The sequence below is a fragment of the Aphelocoma coerulescens genome, chromosome 1, assembly GCF_041296385.1.
Source record: "Aphelocoma coerulescens isolate FSJ_1873_10779 chromosome 1, UR_Acoe_1.0, whole genome shotgun sequence".
NCBI classification, from domain to species: domain Eukaryota; kingdom Metazoa; phylum Chordata; class Aves; order Passeriformes; family Corvidae; genus Aphelocoma; species Aphelocoma coerulescens.
The window spans coordinates 87,546,670-87,568,329 of NC_091013.1; the positions used below are offsets into that span (position 1 = coordinate 87,546,670).

At 38.7% G+C, this 21,660-nt stretch overlaps 1 protein-coding gene across 8 annotated transcripts in view; it reads right to left on the reverse strand.

Annotated features, from left to right (window-relative positions):
- DLG2 (discs large MAGUK scaffold protein 2) overlaps positions 1-21,660 on the reverse strand; it is a 1,009,135-nt gene that overhangs the window by 314,057 nt on the left and 673,418 nt on the right. For all 8 annotated transcript variants that reach the window (XM_069015930.1, XM_069015936.1, XM_069015961.1 and 5 more), the window contains one exon: positions 10,906-11,030. In XM_069015930.1, the coding sequence (XP_068872031.1) occupies positions 10,906-11,030 (125 nt within the window). The remainder of the gene's footprint in view (positions 1-10,905; positions 11,031-21,660) is intronic.

The following is a 21,660-nucleotide window of genomic DNA, read 5'->3' on the forward strand; positions in this document are numbered from 1 at the left end:
TGTTTCACATACAAACCCCACGCAGAGTGAGGAGAGAAGCAAAAGCCCACTTGGTCAGATGCCTCCCAGAAGAGCTGCATCTCCTTATGCACACTTTGAGCAAGGGGAGTAGTTACTAACTCATGGTAGCTCATCTCACAGGGTGTAGCTATACGGGCTTGAGGGAGGAGCAGCTGACACCCATTCAATTTACACACAGACTCAAGGATAAACTTCTAGAATAAAAGTCAAGTTTAAGTACATCTACAACAAAAGGACCTCTTCTTTCATCATTTATTTTCCTTTATCATAAACATCCTGAAAGCAGAATGATATCCTGTCACTTTGTAATGATTTTGGAGGTACAGATGTTCTAAATCATTTATAATGAAATGATTTTCTGTGCCATCAAGCTCTCAGTTATTGCTTGGCCAGAATAACTCAAGGCAAATTAACTCTCTTGCTAGGTAAGCCACACCTGTGGTAATTTTGTACAGCGTTTATGATCTTACACTTCCCACATTATTCCTTTTAAAATGTCCTCTGCATAATTAGCATCCTCTTCAAACAGAGTTTGGGACTGCAATACACAAACATACGTCACGGTAAAGCTGCTGGGTTGGAAATGAGCCAGACACACAAGTATAAAAGACAAATCAAAACAATTCTCCAAACATAGAAGACCATTTTGCACTTAGCAGACCTGATTCCCACCTTAACTTACTGGAATTGAAGGACGACTTCACTAAAAGCAAAAGATTTGCAGCACTGTGGCACAGACACAGGTGCAAGGAAACTCAGGCCAGCAGCTCGGCCAGGTAACACCTGCAGAGGCTGCTCAGCTGGCAGCCACTGCCCAAATGCCCGGTCAGACACTGCCCAAATGCCCGGTCAGACACTGCCCAGCCAGCAGCCCCGGCCAGCCCACAGCTGTGCTTAAATGTCTATGCTCGATGGGGAGTTCATGGCAGAAATTGTTGGCTGAAGAAGCAGACAGGGAAGCACGGACAGGGCAGGAAGGGGAGGGGGCATGCAAAGGGTGGGCAGGATGCTGGGACTGGAAGGGGCTCCATAAACCTTCCCTTAAACAGGGTCAAACTTGTATCAAATTTTCTTTATTAACCTCTTGCAAGATCTATAGGAACTAGTATTTACTTTTTCTATTCCTCTCTCCCAAAATATTCTCCCACCCTGCATTTCTTCTCCCTCCATATTTCTCATCCAGCTCAATCCTCAGTTTTAGTATCCTTTGTTCTTACCACATTTTTCCATTCCTCCGTCCGTTCTCTAACTCCCAAGTTATCCTCAGTCTCTCTGTGTCCCGTCTCCTGCCACTGCCATGAACGATGCTTTCCTTCAGAAACTATTCCCACTAGCAGAGTGCTGGAACTCCCAGTGCATCCAGCCACTGCTGCTGGCTCGGCTCGATCCGGGAAGATCTGGCAGCCTCTAATGGTGGCCAGAAGGAAAACTCCTGCTCACAGGACAAGGAGTCATGTCTGCCCGTCCACAGCTGAGGCCCAAGTGGAACAGTGGAGAGGCGAAGGATGAGCAGGAGGAGGTGTAGGTAGCTGTGGGGTGTTGTTAAGAGGAAGGGTTTGGGATAAAGGAAAGGGAAAGAAAACAAATCTCTGTAAAGCCTGGGATGAATGAGGGCATCAGGAAGCAGCCAAACTCCTCCCAGCTGCAGGGCTGCTTGGCAGGTACTGGAAAGTGCCCTGGGCCAGGCGCTGTAGGTGTGGTAGAGGGCAGGGACAGCTCCAGCTTTGCAGCCCCGACTTACCCTTGGAGCCCTCCCGTCCGGCTGTCCCCAGGGCCATGGCGGCTGCGATGTCCAGAGCCCAGGGAATGGCAGCGGCCTGGGCCAGGCTGTGGCGAGTCCAGACAGGGGACAGCCAAGGTGCTGACTTGGGACCGAGGTGTGCTTTGCCTGCTGAAGGCACTGAACTGCTCAGCTGTTCCTCAATCCAGGTTAAAATCCTCCCAGCTGATACCAGCACTGTCTGCAGCACGTTCAGGTTTGTGCAGGAAAACCAGTTACAACAGATAAGCCAGAAGGCAATCCCAGGTTCAGGATTTTTACAAGTACTTTTCATCTGGGGCTCTCAAAGGGTTTTGCAAATATGAACTCGTTTTAGCTTCACAACAACCCCCGTGAGGCAAAGATAATGATCACTGTATCCATTTTACAAATGGGGAAACTTGAGCACAAAAGAAGAAAAGTGTTGCCAAAGATCAGGCCGAGCAAGTTGAGCACAAAACGAAGCAGCACTGCCATACCTGCGCTTGCACCGACAAGCAGAAAACCCTCCCTCCTGCTTTGGTGTGATTGGAATAGCTATTCCCAACATAGGTGCAGCCATAAAATGAATGGAGGAGGAGAAAACACGTTGTTCAAGTTCAGTAAGAAACTCCACCAGCTGCAGAGCATCAGTACCATTAGGCTGCATACAACACAGCTGCAGCTCAGAGTAGAGTGCAAAGGGGTACCGCACAGAGGAAACCCTAAAGCCTGTTGTTTGTGTGGCTTCAACTCGGAGTAACACACAAGATGGCATGACATGAGCAGCGCACCGAAACAAAGTATTCCTACATCCTGAAAGTTTGGTATTAAAACTCACATATTGTGGGGAAATAAATTTCGAACCCCTGCTCTAACAGCTGCAGTAAAAGCGGAGTAAGGAGTGTAACAACAATGATGACGTAGTGTCCGGAAATATGGCTTGGCTAAAGTCTGAAAGTCCAAATTGTTTATGCAAACCACAGCCAGAAGTTTAGACAGAGCATGAACTGTCTCACCATATACTAGTGGTTTTGGCTGTCAGAAACAAAAAGTTGACCAAGTTTTTTCTTAAATGTTTTAAAATCAGAACTTTGCTGCCTAAAAGGAACTTAATTTTCTTAATGATCACTCAAGTCAGTTTCTTTTTTCATCTAAAATCTTATTTTCAGGTTTCGTGGAAATTGAAAGAAATGGAAAATTCAATAGTACCCCAAAGAGTTATTCTTGTTGAGTATAGGTAGAGATGTGAAATATTTTTTCCTTGCCTAGTAGTAGACTCCACAGAAAGCTAAGGATTTCTAAGGTATGCAACCACAGAAAGCTTCTTACTCCAGATAAATTGTCACTGAGCTATTTAAACCCATAACTGCAGTATCAGTGCAAGTATGTTGATGAAATAACCACTTAGATTTAGCTGCATGGTGCTGTTCTGCTACTGCAGCACTCTGGGGTGACTGTAATTCAGGCAGGATGGGTAATAAAGGAACTCTTTGGAGAGAGACCTGTTAACCAGTTCAGTACCATGGCATGGAATCTCTAGTACAATGGGCATTATGTAAGCTAGAGTCCTAATATCATGCTAACTTGCTTAAGTGTTAGTCACAAGCAGTGGAATTCAATCAGTGGAAAACAGCTCAGAAATGTACAGGGGAAGGTACTGATGCTTTGTGTTACAAAAGAAAACTTCTATAAAAATGTCCATCATCAGTGTCTATAAAGCGGTTCCTAGAATTTTTCAGTTCCAAATACCACAAGCCAGAGAGGTACCTTTCATTACTCATTAAATTCTATTCTCTTTGCCTGACAGTTCAGCTGTTAAAACATAATTTTACTTTCCTTGCATCTCATAAAAGAATTTTTACAGCCTACCACCTTATTTTCAAAATAGGAAAAGTGTAATGTAAATAATGATAAATAAAACCATATAAACCAACTCAGAGAGACAGTGGCGTTCTGCAATACTGAACAAAGAATGCAAACTTCACATAGGAAAAAGAGAGAAAGAAGGATTCAGGCAACAGAGTACAAAATTAAGTGGTCAAATATTCCATTAATGATAAGAAATATAAGTCGTTAACTTAAAACGTGAGCTGTGGTAAGACATGTTCAACTTTGAAAATAATGTATGAAAATCAGATTTGGATTTCATGACCTGCCTTTTTTCATGTAGATCACCCATGGTAATTATTTTTTTCAATTCCTCAGTAGCTCAAAAAATGATACACACAGCTACACAGACAAACAGAGTTAATAAGATCAAACTTCCTAACACAAACCAGGACAGAGTGAACAGTCAATAATTCGTGATCTAATTTATGACTGTCTGCAAAGCAAGCATGTTTTGCCTAGTGGAGCGAATGCCTCTTTATTAACTTACTGCTAAATTATGTACTGAACTAATAGCATTGTCAGAGGCCTGTAAACAGTGCAGATATGAATCAGTGTTTTGTGGCAGCACTGTAATTATAACAACATCCTGAACAAGCTGTGCCATTGCAACGTGAATAGACCTGGTACTGATAGGCTTAGCACAAGATCAGAAGTTAACAAATAGGGACTTAGGCAGCTAATCACAGAACAGACACACTTCTGTTTTGATATATAGGCATGGTGGAATAAAGCCAGTTCCCAAGCTGTATTAGAGGCACATGACATACTTAGAAAGAACATGATCTCTCCTGGGAAGAGCTCTTCATGTTAATCTGAAAAGGCCCCATGGCATCATTCTCAATTCACTTTTTAGCAAGCAGTCTAGAGCTACAAATGGACACTAGTGGGCAACGAGTGCATGCCTGCTGCTGGAAATATCTGGGCTTCAGACTTTTCCTCAGAGGCAAAGCACACCCCGTGGGGCAAGGACTGAAGGGGGTCTGTTATCTAACCAGCTCTCAGGTGGGGACTGACTTCTGCTTCCTCTCCTCCATTTCTTCATTCCTTTGAGTTTCTCAAGTAAACTGCACACAATACCAGTGTTTGTTTCCAGTAATTCCAGTTTTCAGGCTTTGAATTAATTGCGTGAAATCATAATTTTTCCTCTCCATTTCATTTTAGTGAAACACAGACTTATTTTTAAAATTTTGATCAGAACACAATCTTTACCTTTCTTTAAATTTTTTAAAGTTTTTTATTTTTTATTCACAAATATCCATGAGAAAGGGTCTTCAGAGTTCCTCTCTTGCTACACATACCTAGCTAAATTTATAGTAAATTTATAATTCATAATTTTTAATTTTGACACATCGCAGCGGGTTAGTTGACAACTGAAGAGAACACCAATCTAATTTGTTTAAAGCCTTTGCTGGTAGGCATTTAACTGAAGCCTTTAAGGCACAGAAACATGAGAGAAGGCATCACTATTCTATTCCAAGCTTTCTCCCCGATTTACTGGATGACTGAGGGCAAGTTATTTTGGTTCTTGTCTCCTGCCATTAGCACATGTATAATGTTCCTTTCCTCACACCAAATCACTTTGAGAGCTGAGGGTGGGGGGGAAATCCAGCGGGGAAAACTGACAGGGTGATGCTAGAGCAACACGGCATGCCTAAAAAGTGCTGCAGCTTTACGATGCTAAACCTCCTACCAACCAGTAATTAAAGAAAAGGAAAGATACATTAACTAAGGAAAGATGAACAATGCACAGCCTTAAGTACTTTTTAACCTGTGTTATTCAGCTAGCTGGGGGTACCAGCACTCTTTCTGATTAGTCTGCCAAAGGTAACTCTCAACCGATCTGATTTTCTCAACCTCTTTGAGTTCTCCTTACAAATGTCCACACTCTTAAGGACAAACAATTGATAGGTTCACAAATGGAAAGAGACTGGAAATCAGTCTCCTAGAAGAAAGAATGAATGAAACAGCCACAGGTCTGGGCAGCTAACCAGGGCAATGTGCATCCTCCCAGGCACAACCAATTGCTTCCCTTGGACTCAACCCTCGCATCGACCCTTTTTCCTCTTGAGCACACAGCTCAGGCTTAAAAACCAAAATAACCTCTGGTACAACATTAACCCTTGAAATTCAGTCTCAAGACTGTCCAAATCTATCTCACAGTCCTGTGAATGAACTCATTCATATTTGGTCATATATGCAATAACTGATTTTTCTATCACAGGTTCAGTAAGATTCCTGTGACCAAGGGATTGGTACAAAATGTAAGATTTGAATTCTTGTTCTATACAAGATTCTTCTATTTACTTTTTTAGATCCCAAGACCTTTTAAAATTCTCATTTTCAAACTTGTCATTTCAAGAAGGAAAAGTGCATTTTTCATAGCAATACATAAGGAACTCATATGACCCTCTCATTCCTGTAGAGTGAGTTTTGAGAAAACTATCTCTACCATAAAATCAAATTTAGACTGTGAGAAACTATAATCAGCAAGAGTGATTCTTGACTCAAAATAGTTTTGATTTATTATTGTTAAAAATGTATTAATATTTTGTGAGTCTGTGCTCTCTTAAACTTGATCATAACTGAAAGCTTTGTGTTGTTTTCTTAGTTGGTTTCTTTTCCCCCAATCAAGTTATGCCACTAAACTGTGCTTCTAGATCCACAAGCTAGTTTCATAAGCTCTTGTTCACACAGAATGATCAATGGTTTAAATGTGTTGCCTTTTAGAAGCCAGAATTTCACTTATGATCAATAAGTCAACAGAAGTAACTACTGAATATTATATTGAACTTCTTTGTTTTATGTAGGCAATTGAAACAAACACAGTATTGTTTTTCTCTGACACAAATAAAAAAAGGCAGTGAGCCATAATTACTGGAATTCTCTTTCTTCCAGAGAGGAAAAGAAGTCTAAATTCAGAGCTTCTTTATTAAAAAGTAGATGTTTGCCCATGGACAACTGGCATTAATGAGCTAGAAGCAGAAGTTTTTATGCATCAAAAGTCTTAAAAGATCAAACTGTTGAGAGAAATTCTCCTTCAACTCAGTGGGAATGGTTGCTACTTTCAGAGGGTTTATATTCTCTATCTATCACTGACTTGAAACTCAAGTCTTCAGAAAAACATGGCAGGAAGCATTCAGAGAAAAAATAATGTTCATTTAGTTCTAAGGTTATTGTATTCAAATTTAGCTAGGTAATTAAATCTAAAATAGTTTTTTAAATTCCACGGAATGATATGTTTTATATTATTTACTGTATATGAAATTATTTTCTATATATTATATGGACTTCATAAAAGATTCCACAGCTTGCTTTATTTCACAAGATGAGAAGTTGCTGTACTGGCCTAAATGTCCTCTAAAATCTGATTTGTGTAGTGTGATGGTTCTTACACTAGTTCTACAAGTCAGGGCATTTCAGGGAGAGTAGTATGTAAACATATCAGTTATTACTTCCTTGAGGAAAGCACTGGAGGGGGTGCTGATCGCCTCCCTCTGATGACCAGCAACAGGACACGAGGAAAAGGAATGAAGCTGCTCTGGGGAAGTTCAGACTAGACATAAGGAAAAGATTCTCCACTCAGAGTGTGGTCCATCCCTTTAAGAGGCTCCCCAGCGAAACCTGAGAGAGCTCAAGGAGCACCTGGACAATGCACTCAGACACATGGTTTAGTTTTAGGTAGTCCTGAAATAAGCAGGGAGTTGGACTCAATTATCCTTATGGGTCCCTTCCAACTTGAGATACTCTGTGGTCTGTGGTGCTCTGATTTTGAAAGTTCAGGAAGTCTCTGAAAAACGGGAATGTTTTATTAAAATGAGTGTAGTCTAAATTAATTGCTATTATGATAATTATTACTATTTCTTAAGCAGAGATATGGGTCATAAAGTGATACAAACCTGCACTATGCATTGTACCTACTGTTAACAGAAGTACTGTCCTCCACTAAAGGAAAATCCCAGGAACTTAAACACCTTTGTTTCAGTCTCACACACAGGTTTTATATACAAGAGTAATCTGCAGATTCAGAGAACAATTCAGGCTGGAAGGGACCTTTGGAGGTCATCTAGTCCAATCTCCTGCCCAAAGCAGGACCCATTTGAAAGTTCAATCATATAGCTTAGGACTTTGTCCAGATGAATTCTGAGCCTTTTGGAGAAGAGAGACTCCATAATCTCACAGAATCACCACTTACATTAAAGAGATCTTTTTCATCCTCAGACCCAACTGGAATTTTCCCTATTGCAACATGTGACTGCAGCCTCCAGCCCTTTCTTTGTGCATCTCTGCTCACCTCTATGCTGGTCTTCAGTGCTGCCAGAGTACACTGCTGGCTCAGGCCAAATTAAAGAATCACAGTGTCATTAAGGTTGGAAAGCACCTCTTGAAATCCTGTTGTCAAACCCTCTCTGCTGAAGCAAGTTTACTAGAACACGTTGTCCAGGAACATGTTTAGTCAGGTTTTAAATATCTCCAAGGATGTACACTCCACAATCTGAGTTACCTGTGCCCAGTAACCCTTACCATAAAAAAGAGTTTCCTGATGATAAAATGAAATTTCATGTGCTTGTTGTCCATTGCTTCCTGCCCTGTCAGTGGGCCCTACTGTTAAAAGTCTGGCTTCTTTATCTTCATTCCCTCCCATCAGATATTTATTACCTGATATTTATGTACTTATAACTATACATGTCCCACTGGAGAGTTATGCCTTCCCAGGTGCAGTAGGCTGTATTTGCTTTTGTGGGACTTACACCAAACTTCAGTTGACCTACTCCTCCCCTGTCAACCCATATATTTATGTAAAAGATTCCCAAGGGTCTGGAGCATGAAGTCAATTTCTTACAGGTCGCTTTCATAGTCTGGCTGTTTGAAGAACTTCACTCAGCTAAGTTAGATCAAAGGGACATAATGTAAAACGCAGTGGAAGCAATTTTACAGGCTTTTATGATTAAAAACAGAGAGTAGATATAGAAGCCAGTTCATACAGTCCACACTGCTATATAATGTGGAGTATCTGCAGGCAGAGTCTGAGGCAAAAGCAGACATAAAAAGTAAATATTTTTTCAGTCCATAAACACCAGTCTCTCATCCTCAGGTAATTAAAAATTGGGCTTTTGCTAAGAAACCTATATTACCACTATTCTTGGCAGATGTTACTGCATGTTGTTGAACTTTTGCTCCTATAGAGTGGCCCTAGCTGATAAAATCTCTCTGTTGTGAAAAATTAACTATCGTGTAAATCAGCGAAAACTGCCCCAGGATATGCCCCTTCAGTGGCATATCAGCAATGACCACTGATAACTACATTTTCAGGTGTTCCTAAAAAGTGACACGATTGTGTCTTTGTAGCAAAGTGAAACCCACTTACCAGATAAAACAAGGAAAGGAGGAATCTTTCTAAAATCTCAGAGTAGGAAGAATGACCATGCCAAATATATGCTTAAAATACTATTTAAGTCTTAGTAATAAGATAACTATACTTGTACTGCTAAACTATTATTACAAAACACAAAGTTTGCCAGGTCTAATCTAATAATGGATTAATGAATTCCATTAGTATGCTACTTTTTGGGGGTTTAGAAGGTCTTTCCAAGGTGTTTACAACACAGGCATAATCATGAGTTGAATTTACAGTAGTTAATTATTACAGTAGTTAATTAATACAGGGATGAGTCATTAAATACTTGATTTCTTACAAAGATAGCAAAATACTGCAATTGCTTCTATCTTCTTAATAGCTTAAACTAAAAAAAGCTTTCAAATGTAACAAAAAATTCTACTAAAAAGATACCATTTTTTTTGCAAAGAATTCTTTCTTCTTAGTAGAAAGGCAGCTTCAGGTTTAAGACCCCCCTATGTTGTTCATCCTGTCAAATTCTATAGCATGATTTCCAAATACTGTTGTTTCTTCATGCTGTGTTTTCCATGAAGCTCATCTGGCCCAATGCAGACATTTACAGTACAGATTGATACAGCTGGACTAGGCAAAGAAACTCCTTTTCATTTGAGTCACCAATGAAAATACAGGCTCTTTTATTCTTCTGTTCTATTTTAGACATCGACTTTAGGATGAAATGAATCACAGCCTAGAAATGCTTAGGTTTTCCTTCACTTTTAGACTAGCTTAGGGGTAGATAGCTGCATTTTAGTCACAAAGTTACATTATATTAGTCCCACTCCTTTTATCTGTAATCAGTTAAAATGCAAATTCTTCAGGGACTGCCAACTACCATGATTCCTCATCACTACCATAGTAAAAAAAAAAAGAATCATTTCAAAAATCAAATTATTAATGTAGCATAAGAAATGCCCAAAACTTGCTCTTTAAACTGGCCACCTCCCCTTACTTTTAGCTTTGAACTAAAGGAAAAGGCTTCAGGAAAAATGTTGCTACCATCTGGTACATCTTCTGAATTTTAAACCATCTGGTTTTGGCAAAGGCTCACACAGCCAATTTCAGTGCTGAGATCAGGAAAGCATCAGAATTTTCTCCCAAGTCTCTCTAGTTAAATTGGCTTTTTGGAACATGAGCAGGCTGCACGACCGACAGAAAGGTGGCAGCCTCTGTGATAGACGGAAGCCTTTCGGCATTCCGCCCATTAGGAAAGGCAAGCACAAGCACTTCTGTGGTTCCTCTTGTTTAAGAGAGATGCTGGCTGCCATGTATTTGAGAACCCCATCACTGATTTGTATGTTCGTTTCAGGAGCTACAGCTACAGAGTACAGACTACTCTGGAGATGACTCAGAATATACAGCACAGCCATCCCATCCTCATGGAACAAAATAATGTTTGGAAACAGCAGTAAACACATCTCACTACTCCAGCCAAATAACAGGAAGCATCTACAAATAGCTGTGATTATTTAGCAATGGCTTTGTAGCTTGGGATGTCTTGACAGACTAATGTGTAAGACCAATGTGTAGTTCTTCAGCCATGAACACACAAAGGCCAGGCAGAGACTTGCGTGCTGATATTCAGGTTTCCTCCTCTTGCTCCCATCTTGCCTTTTGCACTAAAGGAAATACCTTGTACTAAGAGGTGGGACCATCAAATGCCCCATTATACAGGATTTAACTACCCTTATTCAGTTGCTCTAAGCTCCTTGACTCAGCTCTCTTAGCAGAAAGGAGACTCCAGTCATGTCATTTACTTCCCCTGACCCCATGAAAGATCCAGCTGGCATGTCGCTCCCAGAGAACAATTATAATAATTATGCATTTTGTTTCCAAATACACATAATAAGTTTGTTTTTACCTGAGTCTTCCATCCTCTGCTGCAGCTCCTCCTGGTATAATCTTAGTAATGAATATCCCAGGATCATCCCCAATGTGTGGGTTATCTGTTCCTCCAGCAATACTGAACCCCAGGCCAGAATTTCCCTGGAAAAATAATAAAAAGTAAATCCATCACCCAGATGCTAGGTTTCTACAGAAATTGTTTGCAGTGCATAAGCGAAGTATCCTTGCTTCTTAAAGAAAGCACTTTTTTTGGCAACTCCATACATGAAGGCAGGTGACTCAGTCAGAAAAAATTAGTTGTCAGTTAAAGAACAGAGGCTGTGAACAGAAAGATTTCCTGGAGTTAGTGATAGAGTTAATGGATACTCCTACAGAAACAGGATTTGACCTAAATTTGTTTTCAAAAGCAGTCACATAAATTAGCATCAGACCAGCAATATTAATTCATCCAAGTCAATGAGAGCTAGAGGCTAAAAACATTTCAGAGCTTTGAAAAAACACTTTCAAAATCACTGTCATTTATAAACAGAAAGAGAGAAAAACATTTAACTCTGAAGTATTTTACTACACTAGTTTCTGTTGAAAAGTTACCATTGCTCAGATTGACATGCTTTAAAAAACAAACCAAAAATAATCCCCAAAACAAGACTATTTCTCTCATCCTACTGATTTGCTAGAATAAAATGTTTGAAAGATGTAAGACTCCACTCAATAATCTCACTTATCGCTTCTACTATTTGTGAGAATATTATGAAAGAGAAATAGATATATACACACATACATACACTGGCAAATTAAGTCACTGTTTTTCACACACATTTGAAAACCACAATTCGAATTCTTTTTTGGAAGTATATATTGATTATACTTTTCTATATAAGTCATCCTTAAATACATGCTATTTCTCTTTTTTTCTGTGTGAATTAACTTCTCTTTTAAGGGATTCTTTCTTATTTATAGAAACATAAATACAGGTTTAAGAACCCCTTATGTGTAGGGGATGTTGTAAAATTCAATGCAATACTTGATTCTTTAAAGCCCTCTCAGCCAAAAGTATTTTTTAGTTAGGTATTTAGACTTACCACAATGATATAACTACACATATAATGCAGAATATGTACACTACTGCAATCATATTTAAGGCACTAAAATACTTTTCTTTCACCAACTTCGCAGAATATTGGGAGTTTGTTTCTTTTACTGCTGCTTGTGGTCATGTATCTAGTTCTGTTCTAGTTTGAAATGTTATTAATAAAAATGGCACCTCCATCACTTTTTTTTTTCTGAATAACTTAAATCAAATGTCAGTTCTGCATTTTTCAACTGTACTTCAATGCATTCACTGTAATGCATTTTGTGTGTGAAAGCCTATGTGTTGCCTGCCTGCAGCATGTCAAATTCTGAATTCTGTTACCAGTACTCTGTATTCGCAAGAGATACAGTTCTCATTACTCAAGTACTCATGTACATGCAATGTGCAGCTCTGCTATCAGCATATAATTGTGAACTAATTTATAATCCAAGGAAATGGATTTAGGACTGCACATATCTTAATGCTTCTCAGCTAGCTGTAATATGGAAATCATTATAGTACTGAAACACTCTGTATATATTTTCTGTACAGTTAGCAAACACCTCCAGGCCAGCATTATAAATCTTTGATTTAATCTCCTATTCATCATCTCAGATTCAGGTTATTCTCCCAATATTTTAACACATGCCTAATTAGACAGCACATTTTACAGTAACATGCACTCTCTAAATACTTTATTTTCCTGAAATCCTTTCTATATTTCATATGATTAATTAAGCTAACTGTCCAACAGGAAAGAAAAAAAGACTACTTATACATACTTCAGGAAGCCTGGAACAAAAACCCTAAAACATTAATAAAACCAAGGGCAAATTTCTAGAAATCTTGAGTAATATTTGATTTCCAAGCAAAAGAACCCCAACAAACCTCTAAAAATAAAATTGTTGTGTTTATTCTTAACTTCAAAGAAATGTAAAAAATATGCAGAGATCCATGTGTCTGAAGTAAGGGTAGATTTCCAAATCCCCTAAACCTACTTTTGATAGGGAAATGGAAAGAGCAGGGTAACAAGGACAAATCGGGGCATAATTATTAACACAAAAAACACAAACAGCTATATCATAATAAAAAATGTGCCTGAAGAGCTTTAAAAAACTATCAAAGCTTGCCTGTTACGTGGGGTGTGCTTAGTTGTTACAGTCAATCACATAAAATGCATTAGATTTTTTAGGAGGAAATAATTTCTTCACTCTTTCCCTCCTACCATATCTTCTTCCATTAACATTTTAGACCTAAAAAATGCTACAGCAATGCTGGCTGTAAGCAGTGATGGGATAACACTGCTACACACGTCTCAGGAGAATTAGTGCTATCCTTGACATTTAGCCATAAATGTGCATCTGTTATACTGCAAGACTCTTCTGATTCTGCCCCTTAGGAGCAACCTTTTAAAAGAACAGGGTAGCACTCCTCACTGGCACTTCTGTATCCAGAAAATTTCAAGCAATTATTCTGGCTGCAGTCCTTGACTTGATCAACAGGATCTACAAGCTGTCAGGCACGAGCTGCCTCGGCAAATACGTACATCCCTGCAAGGCTTTCCTGCACCCGAAACTCGCCACAGAAGTTAAGAGCAATTACATTTTTTTTCCCCCCCACTATGGTTTATGAAGGGTTTGTCTTGCCTACATGGAAAAATCTTTTGTCTTTGTACCTCAGATCAAGGCCAACCAGGCTAAAAGCATAGCTACGATCACTCATGGCTTTTTGAGAGCCTTGGGTTGAAAAATATTGCAATAGGAACATTCTGGTTAAAAGCTACTTTATTTCAGTTCTGAGCAGCAATAGTGATGTGCAGATCTCTCTCCTCTTCCCTCACACTTCTCTCCATTCTCTACATTTAGTGTGCAGGATCACCAATATATTGTTGCTGTACTAGAACTCATTGCCCTTGTCAAGCTGTAATTCCAAGTTCCAAATAAGTACTGTTTACTGCTGCAGTGCTTCCCAAACATTTCTACAAGGGTTGGTTCCCCACCCTTTAGTTTTTGAACCTCCTTTGTCCCCATTCCAGAAAAAAACCGTGTGGTAATTATCTTCACAGCTTTTCCCGGCGTATCTGTCTCCCTCCCATTTTGTGTTAACCAATGAAAATGCCATCCCGCAGCCCAAAACAACAACTGAACCATCACTTAGCCATGGCATTTTCCAAGGTGGAACATTCATGCTTTCTCTCATGCTGATTCATGTTTGGGAGTGGTTCCCCATAAATACCTGTCAAGTTTATTCCCAGTACTTTTTCTACTCCAAGCTTTACATCTCTTGGATGCTAACAAAGCAAGTTAACTATGAGCTCAGAGGCCTGGTGACAATGCAGATAAATACTTAATGAGAATTAATAGCAACTTATACAGAGGAGATAAAGTATTCCTCTTTTAGAATACTCTATTGATACTTTTTAATTGAAATTCATATTTAGGCCTAAATATGCTTGCCTGTTTTATTTCAGGATCCTTCAGCAGAAAAAATCACAACACACAGGGGACAAAAGAAGTTTGAACAAGCCTCAGACCCACAAACTTTTAATGGTATTGCTCAAACATCACTATCAGCATGTCCAAATATACATTTATATTTTTACATATATATATATATATAATTCTATGATTCTGTATAAGGGTTCATATCCAAATAATTTTGTGTTCAATTCTTATTAGCTAAATTATCTCTTGACCTAAATCTTCCCATCTCTTTGTCCAAGCTCTCAATTTCTAATACCATAAAAACCTCATATAATTAGTTACTGACTATACAAGGAAGATTTGCATAAAATTGCACAGCAATAGATGGATGAATGTACTTTTTAATTGCTAGTTTAGTTTCTTACTACCTTCCTGGCCTTCTGTTGCAAGGCTCCAGTCATGCACACAGCCTGACAAAAGGCTTAGCATAGCACAACATGCCCACTTTGGCTTAAAAAAAAATTGCCTGAGTTTCTTCCTATTCATGCTGGATATCTCATGCTTCCCAGGGATTTACCACCAAGTTCAAATTTGTCTCTTGGCTCAGCTTTACTTTTCAAACATGGAAAATTAGGTCAAACTACCACATCAAAACAATTTCTCGCAGCCCAGCCCCTGAGGCCGCCTTCCTGCTCTTCTGTGAAGGCAAGGTCAGCACTTTGTCTTGAGGTTTATTACACCTGCCTGCCTCCTTTATGACTTTCTCAAATAGGGCTTTGCACACCACAAGGACCATCTGAATTCTTTACAGCTCAGCTCGAGCAGAGAAGAGGCCTGGCTATATTTCTTTTGGCCCTGGGGTGGCAGAGAACCTCTGACAGCAATGCAGCACGACTGCAGATGAGTGGTGTTACACCTTCTCCCCACACTGAAACACAACACTTGGGGTCAGAATAAGATGACAGATGATTTACATGCTAGGTAAAGAAAATAAAACTTGCAAGTTGTGGACAGTTTGAATCTCTTCCCTCAAGACTGTTATACTCCTAAATAAGGATCACAAAAATGAATAAGAACCCCCAGCAGGTACTGGTTTTGGGTAGCCAGAAGGCCTTGAGACCCATCCTTCTTCTTGCTTAGCCTTCCATTTGGTGTTCTTCTCTTTACACACCTCTGTGAGCAGCCATATATCAAGCTCCAATTTCATAAGGCTGCAGCATTTTTATTTTGTCAGAGAGTAATTGTCAGAAGTGCTCCACATTGACTTCTGTAGGAACAGAGTTTAGCTGACACCAATAGCTACTGAAGTTATTTTCCCATGACAGTAGAGCTCTCCATGGATGATAGCCTTCCCTACACTTCTACAAATTATTTCACCCTTATTGTGTCTCATTTGTCTCTTTTTTTCCTGCTCAAGGAATGCATTTGCCTTAGAACAAAGTTTGATTATGAATGATGTAAAGGCATTCAGTCTTTAACAAAAGCATGGAAGAATATAAGTCCAAGAAGCAGAAATGAGATCAGAAATGCATATCAAGAGCAGACTGAGTACTTCCCTTAAAAAGGGCCAAATGATTTGTATTTTACCATATTAAACAGGCTTACCACAATCACATGGAAATTGTTCTCCCTTTTAATTTCTTTTTCATTCTAATCAATAAGGTGACAGCAGAAGTCACATAGATGCTTTTTGAGTGAGTTAATTACTTCAGTGCTCCTAAAATAACTTCTTCTGAAGTTACATGATTTTGAAACTCTCTAGCATTCAAGTAAGGAGTTGAACATCACAGAATTCGCTTAACTACTGCTGCAACCTCACCCTGACACCACAGCATATCAGCAAGCCTGTTTCAGAGCCCATCAGTTAGTGAAAAGTCTAAGACAGAAGGAGTAATTGTATCTCCCAAAATGCTTCTTAGAGCCTGAAAGCTGTTTCAGGTGACAACACATACTCCCAAAGTCTCTGATACGATCTTTGTGTTTAATTTTTTTCCCCCCCACTGGTTTAAGGAATTTTTTTTTTTCCTGTAGACTTCCTACTTCTACTCTGGTAGAAGTAGGAACTCTGTGAACTCTGGTGTTCACAGCCAGATTTGTGGAATGCTTTTCTCCCTCACATCTTTTACAGATGACATTAAAAGTATAAATTGCTGCCTAAACTTGCAGGTTTGGTCAGAGCAAGTTTAGTCAAGAGAATGGTCACAGAATGAGAGCTGACTCATTCCTAGATTCCTAAAGACATGCTATATTTTTTTATTGTCTTCCATTGCTACAATTGTCAAAGACACTATCAACTTTGTTTCTGGTGCTCCTTAAAAAGTTGCCTGCTGCATTTTACAATGGGAATTATCCTTCAGCTTTTTAAGAGCATTAATGATCTGTAGGTTCAGAAAATCCTAACCTTTCTTGAGTCTAAGCAATGATGGTTTTATCGCGTTTATGCAAAATTTCAAAATACTTTAATACAAAGATAAGCTACATCCTCTGAAGGCAGTTTAGGCTTGGCATTCATTTGTCACAATTTCTTAATTTCACATACGTGCATGAAAATGCTAAAGCTTCTCAGCTTCGGCTACTACAGTTAGGGCACTTTCTTGCTCTGAAAGGCACACTCTTCTGATAAGGTGTTGGTTTAGAAATTATGCTCTTTTTTTAAAAAAGGGTATTTATTTGGTTTTGCCTTTCAAGTCTTCTAATGCAGCACGTTCCTTTAAGTAAATATTGCTGCAAGAAATGTTAATTTGTAAACTACTGCTGAGTTTATTTCAGGTGGTGGAAAAACATCCCTTGCGCTATGAAACATATTGTGAGACACTTTCATTTGAAACTTGCTTTTATACATTTTAGTAAATTTTTTTAATCCTTTTGTACTCATTTTTAATTTTCACGTTTCTGCTTAAGTGAAGTTGTAGGTTTCTTTTAAAAAGTAAAACATGACACCAATACTTGCTTTCTGCAGATATTCAAAGCAGTTTGCCTGAAATAGCAAATTTTTGCTATCCCCAAAATTAATCTCTCACCTTTTTAACAACAGAAGCTGTTTTATAGAACACCAATATCTGAACCTTGGCTAAGGTTGTTACCATCTTTGGCTCAGGGTTATTGCCTCAGGATACTTCCGTTTCAGATGAAAAAGACAACCCCTTCTCCCATGAGACACAATAGCAATCAAAACAAAAAAACAACAAAACCCCAAAACTCCTTCCAAAAACCACATTCACTCTTGTTCTACAAGACCAGGTTTCTCCAAGTAGTACTTGACAGCATGAGAAAGTGAAAACTGAGAATGAGACAAACTTAGAAAACTGTGGGGAATTAATTTTTTTGGCAAGGAACAGGAGAAAAAAATACTAAGCACTGTGGTCAAGCAGAATGAATCAAGTTACATAGTCTACAAATGAGACAAAAGATTGACAACTCTGCCTGTAACTGGCATGGGAGGATTAGATATGGACCAGAGCTGCAGCTCTGAAGTAGTCTGTGAAAGACTTTCTCTTTTTCTCTGTGTTAAAGCAAGTAAGGTTACTTAGTTTGGCACCTAAGACGCTTTAAGGAGGAAATACCTCTAGATATACCAAGCCAAAAAAGAGGATGGTCATGTGAGATGGCTGTAAACATCTGAGTATTTCTGCAGACTTTGTTAAATAAGATTTTTCTCCACAAAGTGCTCACCTAAAAACCACAGCTCTCCTTTATTCACCTACCAGTGAATCTATACAGGGTTTTTTTTTCTACTTTTCACTCAGCCATGCTTGGTTTAACATCACAGATATAGTGGGGGTGTTACCTGTCACTCAGCAGTGCCCAGTTCAACAGCACACAGCCACATTGCAAACAACAGTTTAACACGCTAATGTTTCATCTCACTGAAACAAACAGGTGACTTTATAACATGCAACATACTTTCATCCAATGCAGGATTTTGATAGAAAATGTTTGTTGAACCCACCTACTCAAGGCACTAAGATCTTTAAGACAGGATTCTGCTCTGCAATTCTTTCACAATCTGGCATTTATGCTAGCATTGTTTTTATATTCTGAAGAAAGAGTGACACATGCTAAGTAACCAAACCATTTTCTGCCACACAGTGTGTGGTTCTTTTGCCGTCTCCCACTCTAATCCTGCCACATCTAGTTCTGTCTTTAGACTTCAGTCATTTCACCAACATTTTCAGGTATTTGCACATGTTATACTGTATTGTACTTTTCTTCTCCAGTGTTTTGTCCAAAGCCCTAGTTTCAAAAGCCTAAGCATCAAAGCTGCATTCATGTCTCATTCAGAGAAAAGAAAATTTGCATATTTATCAGAGTACTGTTGAACTCCTTTTTACTTTCAAACCTACTCAAGAGTAACATAATTCATGAAATTCTCACTTCTCCCACATACACTGGCACACTCCCTAGAGTCAGAGTTTTGAGACTCCATAGTTATATCATGCACCATATGGTACAGATTTTCATCTCTCATGGTGCCATTTGTTTTCAAGCCCCTTATCAGGTTCAGCACATTCATTACAAAACCACAAAACACATGACTACAACTGCTTCGTATGCTTACTCTCACTTGATAGCTGTAGAGTAATATTGTTCTCTCAACACTGCACAGACCAAGTACGGTATTCAAAAAAGATGTATTTAAAAAACTGATCCAAGGGATTTCATTTTTCATAGTACACATGAAATCTACAATGCTGTAAACCAGCAAATTTAGACAAGGAATGAAATCACTTCCAAAGTGAAGTAACTCATGAAAAGGTGATAGTGTGTCTTCTGTTTCTACACAGATTGAAGCAAAAAGAATAGATATGAATTCTTTCCAGATTTGGTTTTCACTATTTCACTCTATTAGGCTCACATTAACAGCCTCTGAGCTGTGACAGACACGTATGCCTAGTTTTATTCTTCAAGGTGTTTCTTGTCCTACTTCAGCGTTATCTGCAGGAATTATCTCTTCCAGCGTTATGGGACCATATGACCTTGTCTGTTCTATCTCAGACAGAGAAGTGAAGCAACATATATCCTCCTTTAGTTGGCCACATACAGTGATAGCAAACAATGTCACAAAAAGCAGTCTGATGAGTATGTGAAAACCAGTATGAGAGAAAACTAAATATTCAAAATTTTTCATCACAAATTTGGAGCAGGGAAATACTGGTCCTGGGGAGTCAAAAGTTTCACTTCACTTGGGAAAAAAAAAAAAAAAAAAAGGTCTATCTTTCTTTGTCATGTGATGTCACTCCAGTGTAGCTGTAGACTTACCAGCAAGACCCAAGAGCTTTCTGAGCTCCAGGGCTACACAACAGAAAGTGAAAAAGTACGACCAAGGAAAGGAAAGCACCCACTAAGTGATAATAGCAACTTGACATAAGAGGGGTGGGGAAGAACAGGGCATAGATTAAAACACTAAAAAGAATTGAAAGAACAGCAAAGCTTATTCAAGAGGCAAGCTGCTTATAAAACTTTGACAGGATCATCACTAAAACTTTCACAATGCAATTATCTGCAAAAACTGAGGAAATTAAGACATGTTTAAATGTAACTCTATGACAGAAGGAGAGAGTCACATCTTGTACAAGGACTTAGGGAACAGAAACCTGATTTTACTGAAGCCATGGAAACCAACAGGGTTTCAGCACACAGTGGTAGCAATTAAAAGCAAAGAAGAAAACTCCTGCTGCTGACTTCAGTTCCTCTCTAATGATGACACCTCTCATCCCCTTCTGCTGAAAATTCAGCACTATGAAAACCCCGATGGATGTCTTGAGATTCTGTGGAAACTCCTTGGTTAAACCAGTTTGTAGCCCTAAGTCTTTGTGTTGAAAAACTGCTGCATGCCTAAATGGGTTTATTTTGACAGATTGCACGATCACTACAGCACTGCTGTGCAAAGCACTTAAGGGAATTTGAGACCCCTGAAGTATCACAAGTGCTGGAATAAACCCAAGTTCTAAGTTACTGTCTAAGCTATTCTTTTCTATTTGACTGTGGTATTCACAGATTTGACATGAGTGTATTTAGTTGTTCTTGCAGTTTGGTTGGGGTTTTTGTTTAGCATATTCTTAACATATTCCAACATTTTCTTGGGTTGTATTTCTTTACTAGAATAGATATGCGCTTAATCATTAAGGTTAAAATTCTGAAATGTTTACATCCATTATAAGATTTGGTAATATTTTCTTTCCGACTCTTAATCTTGCATCAAAGCAAATGCACGAGTACAACTCTTAATTCGCTGCCTTATTCAAAATCATGATCTTCAGGGCATGTAATCTGGAATAAAAAGGTAAACTATTAATGAACTGAAAGGCCCCTAGGGGTTAGAAGTTCAAGCACAAATCCTAGAGGCAAATAACTGAGTATTCTTGCTGTTGCATCACTTACCTTTCCACCACTGCACTACTCCAGTGGCTAAGCATGCAGAGCTTAGCACTACCTTCTCTTTTAATATAAATTAAAGCAAGATTTTGAAATACATTCATATGTTGAATAACACTCAAGAATTTTCTTTCAGGCATTTCCCATGATGCTCAATTATAGATTTTATTGAGAAGAAATTCAAAGAAGGATAAATAAAATGTAATTCACTCATTTTCACAGACACATCTAAATATAATTTTCATAACTTTGTGGTGACCCTGTTTTGTTGTAACATTTCATGTCAGTGTCCATTTTTCCCTTATTCTTAGTAAACCTGACTGACTGTGACCCTGAGCCATCTAAAACAACTTCAAAGCTGTCTGTTTCTGTGAAAGAGCTTGGACAAGATGACCTCCAAAGAATCCTTCCAAACGGAATTATTCTCTGCTTCTATTAAACACAAGTGTCACAAATACAAAACATGTTTCAAAATCTGCTGCCAGACTAGGAATAGTTCAGTCACTAAAAACTTCCCTTCTTAATTTTATCTTAACAATAACTTGATACTAAAATGTTTTGTGTGTGTCTATATATATATATATGTCTCCACAAAATCTCCTTTTCCAAGATTTGTAACTGTACATTCTTAGGTGCAGACTTTTTTGACATGATCTCTCTATAAATGTCAGATGAAACTCATGGCTAAAACTGCACCTTGTATAACTTTCATATGGTTCTTTGGAACTAAACAAATTAATTTTGTCAAATGAGAAATGCACAGTTCTTTACATTAGAAAAATCAATCCTACAGGTGTTCCTCTGGGGGAAAGAAGTGGATTCTTTAACCAGGTATATGTTTGCCAAACTCGAGGAAAACATTCCTTATGCGGTATTTTCCTGTCCTTCTAGAAACCAGCTG